Raw genomic sequence first — 21,153 nt, 5'->3', positions numbered from 1 at the left:
CTATTTACTGTGTTTCGTCATTCATTTTTAACATAGGTTAACTTGAGAATACAAAATATTAGCGTGCTTCAACATGAAATGAGAAAATTAAATAAAGGGCGTTGAAAAAGCACCCTTCCTTCCAACATTAGTTGGCCAAAGGAACCAAAGGTTTTTTTTTTTTTTTTGAGCCTGTCCTAGAACTAGCTCTTGTAGACCACCAGGCTGTTCTCTAACTCACAGAGATCCGCCTGCCTCTGCCTCCCAAGTGCTGGGATTAAAGGTGTGTGCCACCACCACCCAGCTCATTTTTTTTTTTTTGCGGTGGGGTGGGGACAGTGGGAATTGAACCTACCCAGGACCTTGACCGTGCCTGGCATGTATTTTACTACTAAGTGACATTCTGTACTCCCAATCTATAAGTTTTTGACTTGTATGTTTCTGTTTCTTTTTGTTAAAGTACATCCATTAATATTTTAATGTGGTGGTTTTTATTTTTAAGTTCCCAGGTAAGATTTGGATTAGCATTCTTTGCCTGCTTATGCTTAGAGATTACTTGAGATAAAAATCTGTGCATTAATTTAGCTTCAGAATTTATTTTTTTTATTTATTTTTTTTGCTTCAGAATTTATTAACTTTAGCTGCGTATTACTAAATAGTCCTACTTTTTCTATTCTCTGCCTTAAGCACCTTCCTCTTGTCCTTTCAAAACCCAGGACTGAGCAACATGAATGCAAGACAAAGAAGACAATAATAAAAGACTGAGGGTGATCTGGGCACATGTTCTGAGAAATATGCGAAGCATTTGAGGGTTGGACAGTCCACAGTGCTTGTCTCTCTTGGAGATACATTCATGAGTGCCTTTCCTGAACCCACAGTCAGGCAGGTGTACGGTAGCAATCAGGACCCATGTAGGGGCCAGAACTCTTGGGAGACTTGGAGGAAGACAGGTGGGATTATTCTCAAATAAGGTGTGTGCAGGCCTATGAGAACTCTAGGAAGGCACAGACTGTAGGAGAGAATTGTCTTATGATCTCCGGCTCGGTGTGGAATGGAGGCCAGAAACCCTCGAGGTCCCAGTGCTTCAGGGAGGTGGAGGCAGAAGGAGCCGAAAGTCTGAGACCACCTCGGGGTACATAATGAGTTCCCAGTCAGCATGGGCTATGGGGTGAGAAAAATAAAAGTGGGGCTCAGGAAGAAGGAAAGAAAGTAGGTTATTAACAATGCAGGCCAGCTTTAGGGTTCCTAGGGAGAGAAATGGGAGCGGGGGGGCCACTAACCACTCATGGTTCCTCTCAAGACTGAGCATACACCCCTCTCAGGATGAGATAGTCCCATGACTCACATTGAACTATGTCATTCCTTGTTTTCCCATCAATCTATACTCTTCCCGCGTGAGCATTTATGCTGAGAGCAGCTCAGAAGCAGCTCTCTCTCGTATATTTCAAAATTTTAGATTAAATGCAAGGAGCTCGGATGTTTAGCTGAAACTTCTGTGCTATGAAGTAGTCACTTAATTTTAATACACTGCACACATCTCCTTAATGCTCCAAAGCCAGCTTGCAAACAGCAGTGGTATTTGCCTTTGAGCACAGCGCTGGCTCGTTGACATGAATGGTCCTTTCCCCGTGGCTGTCCAAACAGCTTTCTCTAGTTATTTTTGGCATTTTGCATAAGAAAGCAGAACCAGATTGGAAAAGATTATGGGCCAGATAGGAAAAGAAACTTAAGGTTTCTTTCTTTTCTGCTCATTTTTTTTTTTCAATTAAGCCCATCTAGCCTCTGTGCTCCTACCCATGTACTGAAGGACAGGATCTGCTTAGCTTCTGGAATCACGTGAGATCAGGTGCTTTCCCACACTACTGCCTTAGACAGTAAGGCTTAGAAAAGCCCTCCTTTTTCTCCTTATGTTCTCTGCTCTCACGAGAGAACTGGAGACTAGAGGCCAGAATTCTCATTTTCTTTTCTTCTCTAATTTTTTATTAATTTTCCTCCATACAATAGAGCTCTGATTTTCTAAGGAAAAAGCTTGAATAGCATGAGATGGGTTTGTTCTTCTTTCCACAATAACAATACTTGGTGGGCCAGCCCAGCCATCTACTAGTTTTTAAATAATGTTTTATCGGGGCACAGTTTTGCTCATTCCTGACTATTGTCTATGGCTGCTCTCCCATAATGTCAGCACTGAAGTGTTCCAAGAAGAGATCACATGGCCGGCAAAGACTCAAGTATCCCCTATCTTGACCTCTTCAGAATATGGCTGTTGATTCTTGCCTTAGAGTGTTTAAAACTTTCAGATGTGTTGGGACTGAGTCCCTCACTAAGTTGGTTTCTTTTCTGAGGACATTAGATCTGTTCTACAATTCTCAATCAGAATCTCTTAGGATGTAATCTCATTTATGAATCTGCAAAAGATTCCATTTCTTCTATGTCCACATTTGTCCTTTTTTTTTAGAACTGGAAACATGAAAACTTCTGTGTTAGTTGTGAAGGTTGAGTGTTCTAAGTATTTAGAACACAGTGAGTACTATTATTGTTAATATTAGAATGCTTGAAACTGAGCATAGTAGTGCAAGCCTGTAATCCCAACACACAGGAAGGATGAGTTTGAGACCATGTGGTCTACATAGTGAGCTCCAGGGCAACCCTGACTACATGTTGAGTATCTGGTTTTTAAAAACAAACAAATACAATAATAAAATAAACAAGACCCTCCAAATACTAGGAAGTATACTTATAAGTCTGTCTATCTATCTATCTATCTATCTATCTATCTATCTATCTATCTATCTATCTATCTATCATCTATCTACCTATCGATCTATGTATCTACATATCTTTAACAAAGTCTTATACACTGGAGGCTAGTCTCAAACTTGCTGAGGCTGTTCTTGAACTCCTGACCTTCCTACTTCTGACTCCCAGTGCTGGGTTTATAAGTGTTTTATACTTGACTAAGAGTCCTGTCTTTTATATTGATTTGACAGTGACCACACAGATGAGATTTGTTATTCATTCTCTAGTGGGGGAAGCACTGAGTTATCTACTGGGATTAAATGATGAATGTGGTTGGCAGATGTCTACACTCATGAAGCCTGTGTAGTTTGGTGCAGCTCGAGACAGGTATCAAGTGGTTTCCCCCAATGAGCAGTCAGCTCTGAATTATGGATATTAATTATGTTCGCATGTAGCTAGGTCTTATGATGATGCTCAGAGCATATTTTCTCTTATTCTTTGCCTTCCTCCTCGTCCTTCTTCATTTCTTTCTTTCTTTCTTTTTTTTTTCCGAGACAAGGTTTCCATGTGGGCCTGTCTTGGAACTTGCTTTGTAAGACCAGGCTGGCCTGGAAGTTTTCCAAGTGCTGAGATTTAAGGCATGTACCACTAACATTCTGCCATATTTCCACTTCTTAACATCACTTTGACACCTTCATGGTTCTTAACTCATAGCTAAGAGGCTGATTTAAAAAATTATCACCGTCCCCACTAGTTTTCTAGGACTTACACACGCCAAATTCAAGACTGTGGATTCATCTTGGAAACAGTGGGTCTATTTGGGATTTAAACTTCAGTTAGATAGGGGTCAGAAGATCAGTTAAAACACAGGGATATAGGTGTGTTTCTAGGCAAATTCTGGCTAACTCCTGACTCCAAACCTGTAAGCGAGGGGGAAAGTTTGGCGTTGTCAGAAGTGTGGTATTGGGGTTTAAATACGGACTAGACCACCATGCCCAGAAGCAGCAAACAGCCTCAGAAATTCGTCAGTGGGCAATTTCATTGCTTTTGGGACATCCTAAAGTATACTCACCCAGGTCTTAAATATCTTTGGATGGGTATATATTTGTATGGTATGTGTGTGATGTATGTGTGTATATGGTGTGATGTATATGTGTGTGTGTGTGTGTATTCACATATATGTGTGAACATAATCTCCACAGCTCTCATGTGGAGGTTAGAAGACAGCCCGTGTGCCCCTTTTCACCTTGTTTGGGACAGGATTTCTTGCTCATGTCTGTGCATGCCAGGTTAGGTGGCCGGTGAGCATCCGTGGATTATTCTGTATCTGTCTCTTATGTTGGCATACGAGAACTGGGATAACAGATGCATGCTGTCTACCATGGTGGCTTTACCTGGGTTCCAGGGATTCCAACTCAGGTTCTCTTGCTTGTGTGGCAATGCTTGACCCCTTGGGCTGTTTCCCCACTGCTACTTGTACAAATATTGGAGATGTAGGTCTGTTACTCACCCTGGTTCCTGCAATTGATGGGTACAGTTAGCAAGAGACCCAGAAGGCAGGGCTAGCAAGACACTGCAAACTGTTTTATGGTCAACGTATGTGACCAGGAGGAATACACTGTTGGTTACTGATAAACTTCATAGCAAACACAAACCACTAACCTCGTCATTTTCAAATAGCATGATCAGTACTTAATGTATGTGCTGTATTTTGTAAGACTGGGCACACAGTAGGTTTGTATCTGCCAGCATTGTCATAAACAGATGGTCAATGCATCGCACTCACATTCCGATGGCTGTGCTCTTACCAGGGGGCCGGAGCGTTTCGGCACCATTGTAGATTTGGGGCCATTGTTGCATATATGGTCAGCTATAGACTAAAGTGTCACTGTGCATTGCAGGCCTGTATTTCAGTCATTGTCATACCTAGGGTCTCAGTCCAGTATTAGTTGCTCTCTCTTGCTTGCTGACTTTGTTTTTTTTTTTTTTTTCTGGGATGGCTTTATTCACAAGCAAGCTTCCCCAGAAAACAACAAAGGGCCTGGGGGTGCTCGTCAAAAGAGTTATACGGTAGCAAGGCATTCCAGTGTGATATGGGAGAAGGCCTGCATAATACGTCATTAATTAACTAATTAATTAATTCATTTTATCACTGAGGATCAGACCCAGGGACTCAGGCACACTAGACAAACACTCTGTTACTGAACCGCATCTTTAGCCCTGGTTACTTCAGAAGCTTCCTGGAGAGCAGTTGTAATGGTCTATATGATCGCTTCTGAATCTAGTTCCATGAGCAGGGAGATGCAAAAATCTGACTGGCCCCATCAGGACCGACTCACAAAGACTGACTTAGGATGAACTGAAAAGGAGATGCAGACGTAGCTTATGGGTAGAGTGCTTGCCTAGAAGGCAGAAAGCTCTGGGTTCAGTCCTTAGCACCTCATAAAACTAGGTATAAGAATTATGTCTATAATCCCGGTACTCCAAAATGAGGCTATCCTTATCTATATAAGGAGTTCAAGGCCAGGCAGTGTTACACAAGACTCTAGCTAAGCAAATAAAAACCAAACCAACTAACTGAAACAAATGGACTTGGGAACACACACACACACACACACACACACACACACACACACACACACACACGTTCACTACAGAAAGTTGCGTTCGCCTGGATTTTCTTGTAAATGTGCCTTCTTACAGAAATCGCTACTTTCACTGTGTGTTAGTTACTTTTCCTGGCTGTGACTAAATACTCGACAAGAAGAAACTTGAGGGAGAAGGACTTTGTCGTGACTCATTGTCTGAGGGATCCAGGCCATCACAGTGGGGGGTGACATGGTGGCAAGCTGCTTTATGGCGGTGGGAATGTGCAATGGTCTATTTCTCACACTGTAGCGAATCTGGAAACCGAGAGAGGTCAGGAAGCAAGACCCAGCTATAATCCTCCAAACTCACTCCCAGCGACTCACTTTCTCCATTGCAACTCTGCCTCCTAATGTTCCTGAAACTTTCCCAAACTGCCTAGTCAGCTGGGGACCAAGTCAAAGTCAAACGAGCCTTTGGCAGGCAATTCCCATGCAAATCTCAACAGTCACCTCATGAAAGAGTTGAAGGTTAAAACAACAATAATAACAACAACAAGAATAGCAACAAAGTAAACTCCTACAAGGTGTAAGTTGCCCACTAGAGCTGCTTCTGCCTTCGATGCTCTTGACTTCAGGAGAGTGACGTGTTCTTTGCAAAATAGTGGTTTAATGCATCCTCAGTGGGAGCGGGGCAATCTTCAAAGGGGCAAAATTGGTTCTTGGGGTAGAGGTGGAAAACATTTTTCATTCCTTTTATGTTCATAGCTTAGATATACATAAGCACATAGGCAGATATACCCAGCACATGACATCCACACTTCGTGAGGGGGCAATCAGACCAATTGTGTCTGGAGGGTCTTCTTATGGGAAGAAAGTTTTAAAAGGTTAGGGGACTACATGGGGATTGTACTTCTAGTGTTAGACCTCCAATTTTCTCTTCCTCCTTTGCGGCCCTTGACAGTTTAACAAATTGTGGACACCTGTTTTTCCTTCTTGTCCTCCACTAAAAGTTATCATCTTCAGCCTGTGACTTCTATAGTAGTAAGAATTCTTAATGCATCCAAAGTAAAGTTTCAAATTTTCACATTTGAAAAATTACTTGCAATATTTAAATAAATCAGCTACTTCTTAAATCAATGCGTACTGTAGTGACTTGGCAGAGTCCATCTCTTTCCAGAATGGTGGAGCCCTTCTGCTCAGTTCTTAAGTTCTTGCCGAAGAATATTCTAGAACTCCTTGTCTCTGTCCCTGCAGAGCTAACTGTTGGTATCAAAAGGAACAGGTGTTTGGGACTTAAAGTTGCTGGGGACTATTTGTCATTAGTCACCGAAATGGCTGAGCTGTTGAGTTCATAGACATTTACCTAGGACAACTAAAGTAAGCACATGGCCAGATATTCAGCAAAAACATCTGTACAATTGCATACTTCAGGAAAAGCTGACAGCAAATAGGGATGTTCCGCACTGACTTTAGAGTTTGCAAAACATTTATCTGAAAGCAGAACTGATAAGACAGATTAGCCTTCTTTGAGTTGCTGTTGAGAAAACTGGAAAGTAACCACGGATCTAGTCAAACAAATTTTAAAACTGGCTTTATACAAATGTTATTAGGCAGCACCATGTGTTTTCAAAGGAATTCCAATCGATTTTCAATATCTTTATTATGGCGGATAAGGGGTGTGTGTGTGTGTGTGTGTGTGTGTGTGTGTGTGTGTGTGTGTGAAAAGTGAATGGGTAAAATGGGAGTCATTGGGGGCAAGAATAATAACTGTATTGGCATGAAGTGAGGTCTACATATGGACGAGTCAAGAGCAGTAGAGTTAATAAAGCTTTGAAAAGCAAAACGAACGGTTTAGCTTTGTTTTGTGGGCCGGGGAGAGAGCAGTAATCTTGGGATTTCAGCTGACGGGAAGACTCCTGCCTCAGTTTTTCAGGTTCTGTGGTTGCAGGTGTGCACCACCACCGCTAGCCCGTCTGTGTCTGTTAAACAGAGATGCCACGGCTCCCCAGAGCAGACATCCTGTATGATTGAGTTGAAGTCTGTCAGCCATAGACTCCTGCGAGCACACAGAAGCTTCTGATCCCCCTTCCAAGTTGACAGCCCTTTAACTATGGAAGCAGCTGCCTTCTCCCAGGCCCTCGGAGCGGGGAGACATGTGATGACTGTACTGTTTATAGGACTGTCGATTTCTGTTATGATCCGAGCTCTGAGTGGCAGCTGCAGTGTTCTCCTGGCTGTGGTGCAGCGACGGGGCTGCACATTCTGCCAAGTTGTACGCACTGCAGGCCGTCTACAGCACAAATGCTGATAGATTTGATTTCATGCTCTGCGTAACTCCACAGCTTGTCGGCTTTGCCTCTTTCCCTCTCTCCATCTCTCTCTCTTTCTGTCTGTCTCTTTCGGTTTATTTCTTTTGTGATAGTATTCGAAGTGTATTTGGCTAAGGAGTCCAGTCTTTATAGTCAGGCCTATCTTTGAATTTAGACCTTCCATTTTCTCAGTGTATGGGGGAGTGGGCAGAGCTCCTACCCCTCTGTAGCTACTTAATCTCTTTTCTGTGAAGTAGAAAAACACTTATCATGTAGGATGGATATTGTTTTTTTTTAATTGAAAAGACATTTGTAAGGAAGGAGATTTATAAGGAATGGGCTTACAAAATCATGGAGGCAGTCAGCAAGCTGGGGACTCAGGAGACAAGAATGCTGTAGATTTAGTTCATTTTGGAAGGCTGGAGCTTGTGGCACCAATTCCAGACCAACACCCAGCAAGCTCAAGGCAAGAAACACAGCTGTCCCAGGGTGTCAAGTCAGCTGGCAGGAATTCCCTCTTCCATTGTCTTTGGCTCTATTCGGGTACTGATGTTCAGGTGATTAAGTGAGGCTCAAACTCAGTAGACAGAGCAATCTGCTTTTCTGTCTCACCAAGAAACACTTCCATAAACACATAAAAGCTAATGTTTGGTCAAGTGTGTAGGTACACATAATATAGCTCAGTCAGAATTAATGACATAAAACACAACAGACATCAAACAATCACTACTCATTTCTGCACAGTTTTTCTAAGAAGTAAGACATTACAGAAAGAGCAAAGAGCAGGCTAGGAAGAGGATATTGGGGAGCGTTGTGCTAGATCACCTATCAAGGATGCTGTGGCGACTGACTGAATTTTGTATTGATCGGACTGAGAAGCATCCAAGAGCTTACTGCAGCTCTCTATTGGGAATGTCCATTATGGTGATTTCAGAGGTGATCAAATAAGGAGAGGGCTCTGACCTAATCAATAGATAACTTCCTTGATGAGTTCACAATATGATGGCATGGTTGGGAGGAGCCCAAACGTAGACAGTAGAGACAGGGCTGCCTTAAAGGAGGTAGGTCACTGGGGCAGTCTTGTTCTGGGCTCTATCATGTTGATTCTTTCCTGAATGCCTATCCTGGCCTGCATGACATGAATTGCTCTGCCCTGCTATGCTTTTCCCACAGAGACAACAAAGTCAACTTGACATACCTGGGAAGAGGGAATCTCAACAGAGAAATTGCTTTGATAGGATTGGTGTACAGGCTTTTTTTTGTGTGCACCGTTTTTGCCTTTGGTTTGTTTGTTTTCTTGATTGCTGATTGATGTGGGAGGGGCAACTTCACTGTTGGCAGGTGGACCTGGGTTATAGAAGAAAGTTAGTTCAGCAAGCCAAGGTAGATAGTGAGTAAACAGTGTTTTCCCATGGTCTCCGCTTCAGGTTCCTGCCCTGAATTCACATGCCTTGTCTTCCCTCAATGATGGGTTGGAACCAATATTCTGGAATAAACCCTTTTTCCCCCAAGTTGGTTCTGGTCAGTGTTTTATCCATGAAAAGCAAATCAGGGTGTGCATTAATGGGATTTTGCTGGGAATAAAATTAAATCTGCAGATCAATTCAAAAGAATTGAATCATTATTATGTTGAATATTCCAATTTATGAACACAGGAAGGCTCTACATGTATGTTAGTGGCAGCTTTCCTTTGCTGTTTTCTAACTTCACCAGTGTTTCCATGCATGTTTTGGCAAATACATGCTTCAGTATATTTCCATCTTTAGGGCAATTGTAAGTGGCAATACATCTGTTAATTTTTGCCAGTTGAATGAACACATTATGTTTCACTATGATCTTGTTTGGATCACTAAGATAATTAAACATTTTTTTTTTCACTCATTGGTCATTATTTCCTGTTGTCTAAAGTGTCTGCTCCTGATTCTTTACTCTTGAAAGTTATCTTTTTCCATTTCCCCAATGTATAATGTTTCTTCTTGCTTGTAATCTATCATTTTTCTTCTCTTTCTGTTTGTTTGAGACAGTCTCCCCTTAGAGCCCCAAGTCTGAGCCTCTGCCTCAGACTTCCTAATGATGTGGTTTTAAGTGTCAACCACCACGCGTGGCTTTTGAATTTCTCTTTAAAGTGTTTTTGTTTATGTGAGCAACTTTTCAAGATTTAGTATCATTAAAGTTATCAATATTTTGACTTACAGTCAATCAATTTTATATTATTCTTTGGGCCTAGATTTAATTTATTTATGAGTGAGCTTAATTGAGAGGATTTTTTTTTATTAGAAATCATTTTGAAATAGAAAAGTTAAGCTTCCCCACTCTTGGGGATAAGAAGGGATTTTCAGCCTACGATCTTTTCTGAGCCTGGGAAGATAGCTCAGTGAGAGAGTGCTTGCTTCAGATGGGTGTGGCCCCTGGGCCACCCTCTAGCACTGAAAAAACAAGCATCCAGGAAACCTAAGAATGTGTAAGCAAGAGGAAAAATTCTAGAAAAATCTTTTGTACATTTCCTCAATTATTGAACAATACTTCTAGCAGTTTCGAAAGAAACAAAACCACACCATTTGGGAGCTAGGGGTTCTTCATTTAACAACTAATAAAAATGAGTTCTCAAAGCATAATAAGATAACGATTTCCCCAGATTATGACCAAAACTTAAGGAATTTCTGTCCCATGGATTGTGGTAGTATCTAGTTTAGATTTTTTAAAGTTCCAGTAGGGGAGGAGTCTTAAGTGCAGAGCTGGTATCTTTCTTCTATTAAATAAGGGGAATTTAGGGCCAAAAATGTAAAAGATAGCTCTGGATTGAGTTGTCCTATTGAGCTTCCACAATGAAGGCTGGAGTATTCCCTTGGCAAGCACATTTTCCCCCATCTGGCAAAAGAATCTCAGTCTTTCATGCATATTTATGTCTGGAAAAAAAATCCAGCTCCTTTAAGCAAATGTGGTGTGGTAGATGCAAAGACAAATTTATTCAACTGCCTGTCTCTTTTGTCAGCCACAGTAGTTCAGCTGTCTTGATGATAAAAGCATTTTGTTTCCTCAGGTTTAAAAAATTTCGTACCCATGTATGATGATATATCTTGGTCATATCCCCCTCCCCTCCCTCTTCAGCCACCACCTTCCTCAGTAAGTCTCTCTCCCAAATTCATTTCTTTTGTCACAACCCACTGAATCCAATTAGTGCTGTTCCTCTGCACGTGGGAGTAGTGCCAACCACTGGGGTATGGGCAACCTACCAGTGGCCACCCATCCAAAGTGACCCTACCTTCCTCAGCAGCCATTAACCAACTGTCAGCAATTCCTCAGCGAGGAGTAGAAAATGGGAGCCCCTCCCCACTTAACGCTGGAATTTGTACTGGCTTTATCATGTGCAGGCGATCGTAACTGCTATTAGTTTATGTGTATAACTGCCACGCCATTTCCAGAAGACAGCATCTCACAGCACACGGTCCCATCTTTTGACTCCTACGTTCTTTCTGCCCTCTCATCCATGATATTCCGTGAGCCTTGGAGAGGGTGGTTGATAGAGATGCTCCATCTGTGGCTGAGCACGCATCCTCAGTTATTATCTGCACTTTGAACTGGTAAGAGTTTCTGCATTAGCCATTCCCCAACCAAGGATGAGAGAGCAGAAATCTATGGCTAGAAACACGAATATTTAGAAGGCAGTTTGACACCATGACTGCGCAGTAAAACAACACCAATGGGTTCTCCCCCAGGGCTGATGACTTTCCTAACCATGGGTTTTGACCATGCTTACAGTACTCCATATGAATTCCCTCCTGTGTGGCAGACCTGAAATTCAATCAAGGTAGCATTCTTCCCCCCCGCCCCCAAGTCTTGCCAGTGTTGTGTCAGTGAGCACATCTCACCCATGGCTCATGTTCTTTCTGATTGTGATTTTCTGTATTTTTGGTTTTCAATATGCAAATTATATTTAAAATATTGTTATGTTGGCATTTTAATGTTAAAACATAAACCAAGTTGGTATTTTTCTGGTCTGACAAAAATTAAAATTAATAAGAATGACCTTATGTGCATGCGTGCGCACGTGCATGTGTGTGCGCACGCACACACACACACACACAAAATTTCTTCTATTTTAGTATGAAGATCCTATTTTATTTAGTATGAAGGGTAAACTGTAGTAAGAAGCAAAACCAGTTAAGACACTAAAAATGCCATAATATTTTTTCAAGGATTTATAAGCCACTTTAAAACTACCCCACCATCTTGGCTCTGTGTGAGCGGAGGGGCTTTCACGTGATCACCTGTGCTTCCTCAGGCAACCATCAGTGATTGTGAAGACAGGTTTCTCCTCTTTCTCAGCATTTCTGCAGCGGGTGGGTACCATCCCTGATGGCCAGGCACTGGTGGGTGGGACCGTGCCAAAAACCTGGTTCCCTTTTCGATCACTCTGTGCAGTACTAACTGAACTGCTGAGAAAGCCAGTTACCTAGCTCATCTTTAGGAGTGAAATCTATTTGTCACATAGAAGCAATATGAGAACCAACAACACTAACAACAAAGCACAAAACAGACTTGGGGAAGCCCTTGAACCCTTCCTCAATTTTCTTTTTCCAAATGAACATCATACTTAATTAAAGGTCTCTGCGCCATTTTTATATACCTAGCCTTGGCTTATCTAGCAAAGGGCAGGAGAGTAGACTTTGCACTTCCTGGCCATCTGCCCATCCTGGGAGGATGGCCCTAACTGACACTGTTGAGACCTTTCCTGGAAAGACTCTGCAGGCCAAAGCCCAAGGCTGGAAGATTCTGTACAGACACCTCCTTCTAAAGCACACAGCAGCTGAGTTGCCAGGTTGGCCTGAACCTGACAGCCCTTTGCTAACTATTTCCAGAGCCCTCGGGTCTGCCGCCAAACATTACTACATTTTTTTTCCTTGGAAGAATGCATTTAAGGCAAGAGTTATAAAAAAGATGGCAGCTCTGATGGGAACTTTATTGTATTCTTAGCACTAAATTGTCTGAATGGCGCTGAAACCTACTCACACTTTGAAAGGTTCTGACAGTAACGTGTGTGCTTTTGTGGTTTGCGCTTTTTGCAGAGATAAAATTCTTCTGTGAGACTCCAGCCATCGCTGACATTGTCATCCTGGTCGATGGGTCGTGGAGTATCGGGAGATTCAACTTCAGGCTGGTGCGGAATTTCTTGGAAAACCTGGTCACAGCGTTCAACGTGGGCTCAGAGAAGACCCGGATTGGTATATCTTATGGGCCATAGAAGCTAGTTGCTACTGCAAAATGTCTGGGAAGATTCTTCCGAAATTCAGAAACCCTTTACAAAGCTGCTTTCAAAGTTATTGAAGGATCAACTACACCGTTGTTCCTGAAAGCACATGTTCACATCAATAAATATTTTTCCCTAGCAATTTTATATGATCCCTACTAAATTTTCCCATTCATGATGCCTTTCACTTGACTATTGAATACACTAATTCTCTTTTTAGCCTCCCTTTTACTATTGATATTAATGAAGCTTTAGAATATCACTTGCATAAGAATTCATCAACAGCCATCTGTGTTTAAAAGAAGCAGCCAAGTCCAGGGAAATGTTGAATTGAAAAGCTGGACATAATATTTTGACATTATAATCTTTGTCAAATTAATTCTAGTTATAATTAAAAGAGAAAAAAAACCTCCTGTAAATCTTTGTGTCATAGTCTAAGCAATTAAATAGTATATTTTCTATAAAAAGTACTAACTTTTAAGTAATCATTAAGAACATCATTCCTTTGAGAATAAAATGACAGCAAATAAATTTAGACCTTTTATCTATACACAACCGGCCTTTTTGCTTTTAAATACTAAATACCTTGGTATTCGATAACGTCCAAAGAACTAGAAAATATGTAAACTCCCTCCACTTCTAGACACATCCAACTAGACTCCTTTCTCTGACGTCAGGGCTTCTCTTTGGAAGCACAGCACCAGGCAAAGAGAAGAGTGTTAGGCAGATTACACCATAGGTCATCCTGCTTTCTCCAGTGGTCATGTGATCCTGCACAGCAGGTAACTTCCGGTTCTCTCTTCCTTCTTTCCAGGCTTGGCACAGTACAGTGGGGACCCCAGAATAGAGTGGCACCTGAACGCCTTTAACACAAAAGATGAAGTGATCGACGCGGTCCGAAGCCTTCCCTACAAAGGAGGAAACACCCTAACAGGTCTGTTTTCTTCAATGCACATTCTTAGCGAACTATTTTGCTGAAGAGCAAGTATCATATTACCTTATTTTGCTCCTTTTTAAGAGGTGGCATAGTGGTTCTTTTTCTTTTTACCATGTAACATCAAAAGTTCTTAGATGACTTTTTTTTTAATCAAGCAGCATTAAGACTTACTCCACTTCTATTCAAAGCCATAATGATTTTATACTTAGATTCTGAGGATGATGATAGAAAAGCATGAAAAAACTCTTTGTTTCCCACAGTTACACAGCTACATTTTCTATACAAGTAGAGAGCTTGCTATGTTTAGTAAAACAGTGCAGTTCCTAGCACACGATCGGCCTGAATCTGAACGCAGGTGTTGGCAGCATTCATGGGCATTGTGTGGCTTGGTGGTACATGCAGCGCAGTGTGCATTTTATGCATCCAGAAGTAAGGCTGCAGTGATGCCCTGCGTGACGTAGCATGGGCGAGTGCCAGCAGCATGTCGGATTCCTTACATGTTATTCATTTATTCATCTACTTATGCATCTATTTATTTATATTTACTTGAGACAGTACCTCACTGTGTGGCCCTGGCTGGCTGGGGACTCTTTGTATAGGCCAGGCTGGCCTCAACCTTGCAGAGATCATCATCCTGCCTCTGCCTCCCCAGGGCTGGGATTTAAGGTGTGTGCCATTGTTCCCTCCTTATTACACATTTGATTTTGAATTAATTTGTGGTCCACTTTATTTAGTAACCTTTAACTGTTGATAGATTTTTTTTTGCCAACCTCCTGACTCCATATATACAGGGATTATGTGGCTCACAGTTTAATAAACTTAGAAGGAAATGAAGCCATCATGGAAGCCAATGGCTATCAGCCACTGCAGAGGGTTTGCCATCTCTGTAGCCTTCTTTTCCCTTTTCTGAGACAATTTAGCTATGGAGAATAGGCAGGGTTGGAGCTCAGCAGTCCCCTGCCTCCACCTCCTGAGTGCTGGGATTCTGAGTGTGCGTCATCACACTCAGTGTTATTGTCTTTTTAATTAATGGTTTGTAGTCTTCACCCTATTTGAAACTTCAATTACTAGTTGTTGACTTTTGAAGACTGTTGACCCACTAGTATTATAAGTGGTTATTATAACAATATTTACATTAAAAATATCTGTGGCACGAACATGCATGGTTTATGTAGATGTGGTTTATTTTGTATTATTTTATTTTTAGTGCACCAATGAGTTTAATGGATAAAGTAGACAATATGCAGTAACAAAGTGGCCATACAAGGGGGAAGATGGAAATTCAATTAAAGGATCCAAAAGAAATACTAGCTGTAGGAGGGGAACAAAAACCAAATAAACACTCACTATAAAACAAATGAAGAACATATTTGATGGGCTTAGTAGACTGGCCATGACTCATGAAGAATCTCTAAGCCTGATGAACTCTGTAACAGAAAAAAGGGGGAAAAAACCTTCCAAACTAGAAATTCAAGTACTATAGAATTGCTGTGTAGACACACACGATAACAGGAATTCCAAAAGACAAGAAAGAAGGAGGAAGACATAATGCTTGAAATAATAATAATAATAATAATAATAATAATAATAATAATAATAATGAGAATTTTCTCCAAATTAATGTAAGCACCTAATTCTAGATTCAAGGTCTTTTTTTTTTTTGATCCTGGGGATTGAACCCAGGACCTTCTACAGGTTAGACAAGGCCTCTACCACTGAGCCACATCTCCAGCACTATTTGAACAGATTTTAAACTTAGAGCTTCTTTTCATCAGCTGCTATCAGGTTGTTGTGAGAATGAAGGCCTCGACCTAATAAAAACCCTCTTAACTCTACTCAGCGTAGGGATACGATTTCCAAACTGAAGATTTTAATTAGAAATGTTTGGTTTGTGTTTCTTTCCCCCAGGCCTTGCTCTAAACTTCATTTTTGAGAACAGCTTTAAGCCTGAAGCAGGATCAAGGAGTGGAGTTCCCAAGATCGGCATTTTAATCACAGATGGAAAATCCCAAGATGACATTATCCCGCCATCCAGAAACCTCCGGGAGTCTGGTGTAGAGCTCTTTGCCATAGGTATGCTGTCTTTTTTAAATGTTTGTTTATTTATTTATTGTTTATGTATTTAATGTGTGTGTGTGTGTGTGTGTGTGTGTGTGTGTGTGTGTCCAGAGGATAACTCGTGAGGGTCAGTTCTCTGCTTCCGCCACGTGAGTCCCAAGAATGGAATTCACTGGGCGTGGCAGGAAGTGCCCTTCTCCTTTCAGCCATCTAACCAATCCTGCTTGTTTTTAAGACAGGTCTGGCTACTAGCGGACACTGGTCTTGAACTTGTGATCCTGTCTCAGTTTAAGTGCTGGGCTTACAGGTGCCAACGCACCCAGCTGCAGCATGTTGCTATGTGTCTCTAATGGTTCCGCTTCCATCGTGGACGTGGGTACATACCACTACATACAACACGCACTGCTTTGGAAGCCAGAGGCCAGAGCACTCTCTCTACCAGGCTTGAGAGCTGAGTCCGGCTCCCTTACAAGGAAAATAAGAGTGATTCTCTCACGAACACCATAGTGTTTGGAACTTTGAGACAAATACTGAGCACAAAACTTTTGAAAAGGCCTATAGTGACGTGCTAAAGTTAGGGTCACATTTGTTACATATAGTGAAGTGCTAAAGATAGGGCCCCATTTGCTTCCATTTCATCAGTCGTGGGTTGCTCTTCAGGGTCAGTTTGTAGCTGTCTCCTTGCTAGTTGTACGAGAGGAAATCACGCCCCACATATTCAGGGAATTAAGGGCCCTGCAGCTATTAAAGACGTGTGGTGTCGCTGACTTGAATCAAGCGCTCTGAAAGCTATCATTTATGAAAAAGGATATATACAACAGATCCAGCATAATTACAAAATATTTACACAATAAGCTTTGCCTTCAATTAAAATGTTTACAGTTTCCCTGGCAAGAGGAAGGACTTCTGCTTAGTAGAGACCAATAAACTTTGGCAGAAAGCAAAACAACAGCCTGATTCCCAAGACACAGAAACATTAGTCAAAATGGGGTAGCAAATCTCTCAACAGGGCTCTGAAGACACTTAAAGTCTCTTGTTATGAGTGACCCACTTAGTTACAGTTTACATGGTGAATTATTCCGTTGTCCATCTTTAGTCTCATATAGATATGCTTATCAAGAACATACTTGAGTCTTTTTATGACCTTTCTGTAGTCTTCATCAGAAGAGAATACTTTCAGGTTCTACAGAGGTCAGAACAGATAACGGTGGACCCAGTACTGAAATGGACTCCCAGCTTCTGTTTTCATCCTACTGACTTAGGGTTTCTGTTGCTGTGAAGAGAAACAGTGACCACAACAACTCTGATAAAGGAAAACATTTAGTTGTAGCTGGCTTACAGCTAAGAGGTTTAGTCTCTTATAGTCATGGTAGGGAGCATGGCAGCATGCAGACAGACATAGTGCTGGAGAGGTTGCTGAGAGTTCTACTTCTGGATCCTCAGGCAGCAGGAAGGAAGAGTGATCCACTGGGCCTCAGCTGAAATCCTGAAACCTCAAAGTCCATCTCTAGTGAGACACTTCCTCCAGCAACGCCATACCTACTCCTACAAGGCCATACCTCCTAATAGCGCTGCTCCCTATGGGCATATGGCTGCCATTTTATCCAAATTACCGTACCTACTAAATCAAAATAGCTAGGGTGAAGGTGTCTAACAATGTATACTTTAAAAAACTTGCTCAGATACAGCGATGTATGCCCTTGACTGCGGCACTTGAGGAGTAAAGACAGGCAGATCACTGTATGTTCCATGCCAGCCTAGTCCATATAGAGAGTTCTACACCAGCCGGGGCTTCCTGTACAAAGTACCTCTGAACTTTGAAAACATTCTTCAGTGTTGGGAACTACTGACAGACCCATTATGGACAGAACCTCTTTATGAGTGCTGATACATTTTTTTTTCTTAGAGAAAGACCTCAAAAGATTTCTATTTACACCGTTTTATTCTTATTTTATATAGTAGAGTAGGTTGCTGATTGATCATTTTTTTAAAAGAACTTCTTTCCTTAGAAAGAAAAGCATTTAATATGGACTAGATTACAGGTTTAGAGGTTTAGTCCATTTTCATCATGGCGGGGAGCATGGCAGCGTGCAGGCAGACATGATGCTGGAGAAGGAGCTGAGTGTTCAACATCTGAGTCAGCAGGAGGACAGCTTTTTTTTTTTTTTTTTTTTTTGAGACAGGGCTTCTCTGTGTCCATCTGGAACTCATTCCGTAGACCAGGCTGTCCTTGAACTCAGAGATCTGCCTGCCTCTAAGAAGACTGGGGTTATAGGTGTGAGCCACCCCTGCCGGCCTAGAACTGATGGCTTGTTAGCGTTTGATGCCTCTGACATTAGCCACAGAAACTGCTGACTGTCTTCATCTCTTCTTTTCTTACTCCCTGCAACCTCTCTAAACAGTGAGTCACTGGAGGGTGAGACTGTACCATCACCTCTCCTTCCCACAACCCTGCCCAGTGTTGACACTTGCCAAGTCCTCTGTCAACGATTTAGGGATCTAAACTATTTCAAAGATGGCGCTATCAGCCATGAAAAGCCAAGATGCTCTTAAATGGTGCATCTAGGAGAAGTAGATTTTGTTCAAGTCCCCAGGGGGTATTGTTTTTGAGCCATACAACTGTTATGCTCAAAACATAACTGCATTTTTCCATCCGTAGAAGAGAGGATAAAAGAGGCTCTAGGGAAAAATTAAAAATGCATCATATTCAAAATTGCTTAAGTATTTTTATAGTCTTGCTATTTTGCTTGTCTGTGAGTATTGTATTATAGTGGTTTGAAGGAAGCATCTCATACCAGTTTTCAAGAGCCAGCTGTACCCATTGCATCCCTCATCTGAATCTTTGGACCTCACATAGGTGTTTCCCACAAGTCATAGGTACCCATACAGTAGGAAATGGTAAATACTGAAATTGAGAACAGAAGTATGACTGTTAAGTATTATACTCCTGGATCATAGAAGGGCAATAAGCTATGTGACCATTTTGGTCCTGGGAACTGATTCAGTTGCTTGTGCTAGGCATTAACATTTATTACGCCGAAGTTGAACAGTGCATTTTCAGAGCGGCTAATGAGAGGGAAAATGCCGATAATCCATTCTTAGACGAGCTGCTGAGATCGTGGGCTATAGAATGCGTTATTCAGGACTGACTCACTTCACTGTGTGCCAGGCATTGTGGTGAACTCTGGGACGCAAAGCAGACTGGAACAGAACTCCTGACTGCACAAATTCCTTCCAAGTCATTGCCGCCACTGCCTTTATTTTCCATGCATTTTAAATAGTCCAACTATTTTATTCATGAAGACGGGGAAGCAAAGATATGGGAGGGGAGAGAGACAGAATCTTTGGTTGCACATTTCATCAAGTGTAGACTTGCCCGGCATGAGAAAGCAGTCTCTCCACGAAGCTCTTGCTTCAGCACGCAATCAATGTGATACTGACACAGTCGTGTGTTCTAGAAGTCCTTCGGGCAAGAAACTTCAGATACACAATTCTTTAAGTCTCTCATCCAGTAAAGAGAGTCTATGTAGAAGAATTAAGCTAGTGGAGGATTATCTAGGGTATCACCTTCCAGACACTCAGCATTCTGCTTGACCTGTGGTGATGGAATTCAATAGAGACAGTGGAAGGAACACAACTTCCTTATTTGATCCATCAAAATCTGCAGAGTCACTGGGCAGTAAATTGTGTTTGAGTCCATTAGAAAATCTCTTCATCCATGTTTCCCTCTGGTTTAGCTCTGTATTAAGTGGTGATATAGATAAAGTTTGAATTCTAGCAGTATTTTCTCAATTTTATTTTTTTTTGAGGTATGGTATCTCACATTCTAGATCATGCTAGCCTAGAACTCACTATGTAGCCCAAGCTAGCCTTGAACTCATGAGAGTTCTCCTGCCTCCTGAGGGCTGAGATAAGAAGCATGATTCTGAATGTAAATAAACTGACTTTGTAGAAGTTTAAACCTAAAGATTGATAGTTTTTGTTTTTGTTTGGGTTTTTCAAGACGGGGTTTTCTGTAGCTTTGGAGTCTGTCCTGGAACTAGCTCTTGTAGACCAGGCTGGCCTCAAACTCACAGAGATCCTCCTGCCTCTGCCTCCTGAGTCCTGTGATTAAAGGCATGTGCCACCACTGCCCGGCTTTTTTTTTTTAATTTCAGTACTAGTTTAGTTACTCTTGATTCTGTAATATTTGTGCAATACGGAAGTTATATCCAGTTTATCCAGTTACCTTCCTGTTGGAGTGTACTGAGCAAAATCACTAGCTGATTACTCAGGAAACAACTCTCACACTCTTCTTTGGGTTTTGAGATGGAGTCCCACCATGTAGCACTATTTGGTCTAGAACTCACTCTGTAGACGATGCTGGCCTTGGATTCACAGAGATCTGCCTGCCTTTGCCTCCCAAGTACCGGGATTAAAGGTGTGTGCCATCATACTCCACCATAGTTTTTCTTTTTTGATTAAAACAAAAACATTCAAATGAATAAATACCGTGCATTCTGTATAACCCCTAATCCTACTGCTCTGCCTTTTCCATCCCCTTCTCCTTTTATGAGCCTCCTTTCTTCCCTTAAAAAGTTTGGTTTGTGCTTTTTATGAATAAGATTTTATATATGTACCTAAAAGCTGGGACAATAAATGAGAAAAAATTACAGCATTTGCCTTTCAGAGACTGACTTAACTAATATGATTATCTACATTTACATCAACTTTCCTGTAAATGACATAATTCTCCTCCGTGGCTGAAAACCTATTCTGTTGTGTACATATGCCCCATTTTCTTGATCCACTTCAATGCTATTGGGCACACAATGCAGGCCAGCCATCCGAGTGGAGGATGCTCTGGCTGTGGTGAAAACTGATCAGCTCCCCTAGAGTGGCTCTTCCTAGTGTAGCATCAAGATCACCATCCTCCCTGTTACTCTCAATGGCAGGGGTTAAAAATGCTGACCTGAATGAGCTGCAGGAGATCGCCTCTGAGCCAGACAGCACTCACGTCTACAATGTTGCTGAATTCGACCTGATGCACACAGTAGTGGAGAGCCTGACCAGGACTGTGTGCTCCAGAGTGGAAGAGCAGGACAGGGAGATTAAAGGTGAGTGAGGACAGGGAGGGCCGGTGGATGTGGGCGGAGATTAAAGGTGAGGAGCACAGGGAGGGCCGGTGGGTGTGGGTGTGTGCAGCACAATATGCCCAGGTCTGTCATCATCTTCACATGTCTCTAACCACACACACACACACACACACACACACACACACACACACACACACACACACACACACACAGAGTGCACATG

At 41.9% G+C, this 21,153-nt stretch overlaps 1 protein-coding gene across 1 annotated transcript in view; it reads left to right on the top strand.

Annotated features, from left to right (window-relative positions):
* Col14a1 (collagen type XIV alpha 1 chain) overlaps positions 1-21,153 on the top strand; it is a 180,041-nt gene that overhangs the window by 35,871 nt on the left and 123,017 nt on the right. The window contains exons 6-9 of the mRNA XM_013348949.2: positions 12,679-12,834; positions 13,675-13,794; positions 15,706-15,870; positions 20,790-20,951. Coding sequence (XP_013204403.1) covers positions 12,679-12,834; positions 13,675-13,794; positions 15,706-15,870; positions 20,790-20,951 — 603 coding nt within the window. The remainder of the gene's footprint in view (positions 1-12,678; positions 12,835-13,674; positions 13,795-15,705; positions 15,871-20,789; positions 20,952-21,153) is intronic.

This window comes from Microtus ochrogaster, chromosome 15 (assembly GCF_000317375.1).
Source record: "Microtus ochrogaster isolate Prairie Vole_2 chromosome 15, MicOch1.0, whole genome shotgun sequence".
In the NCBI taxonomy this organism is placed as follows: Eukaryota; Metazoa; Chordata; class Mammalia; order Rodentia; family Cricetidae; genus Microtus; species Microtus ochrogaster.
This window is presented reverse-complemented; position numbering and strand designations above follow the sequence as displayed.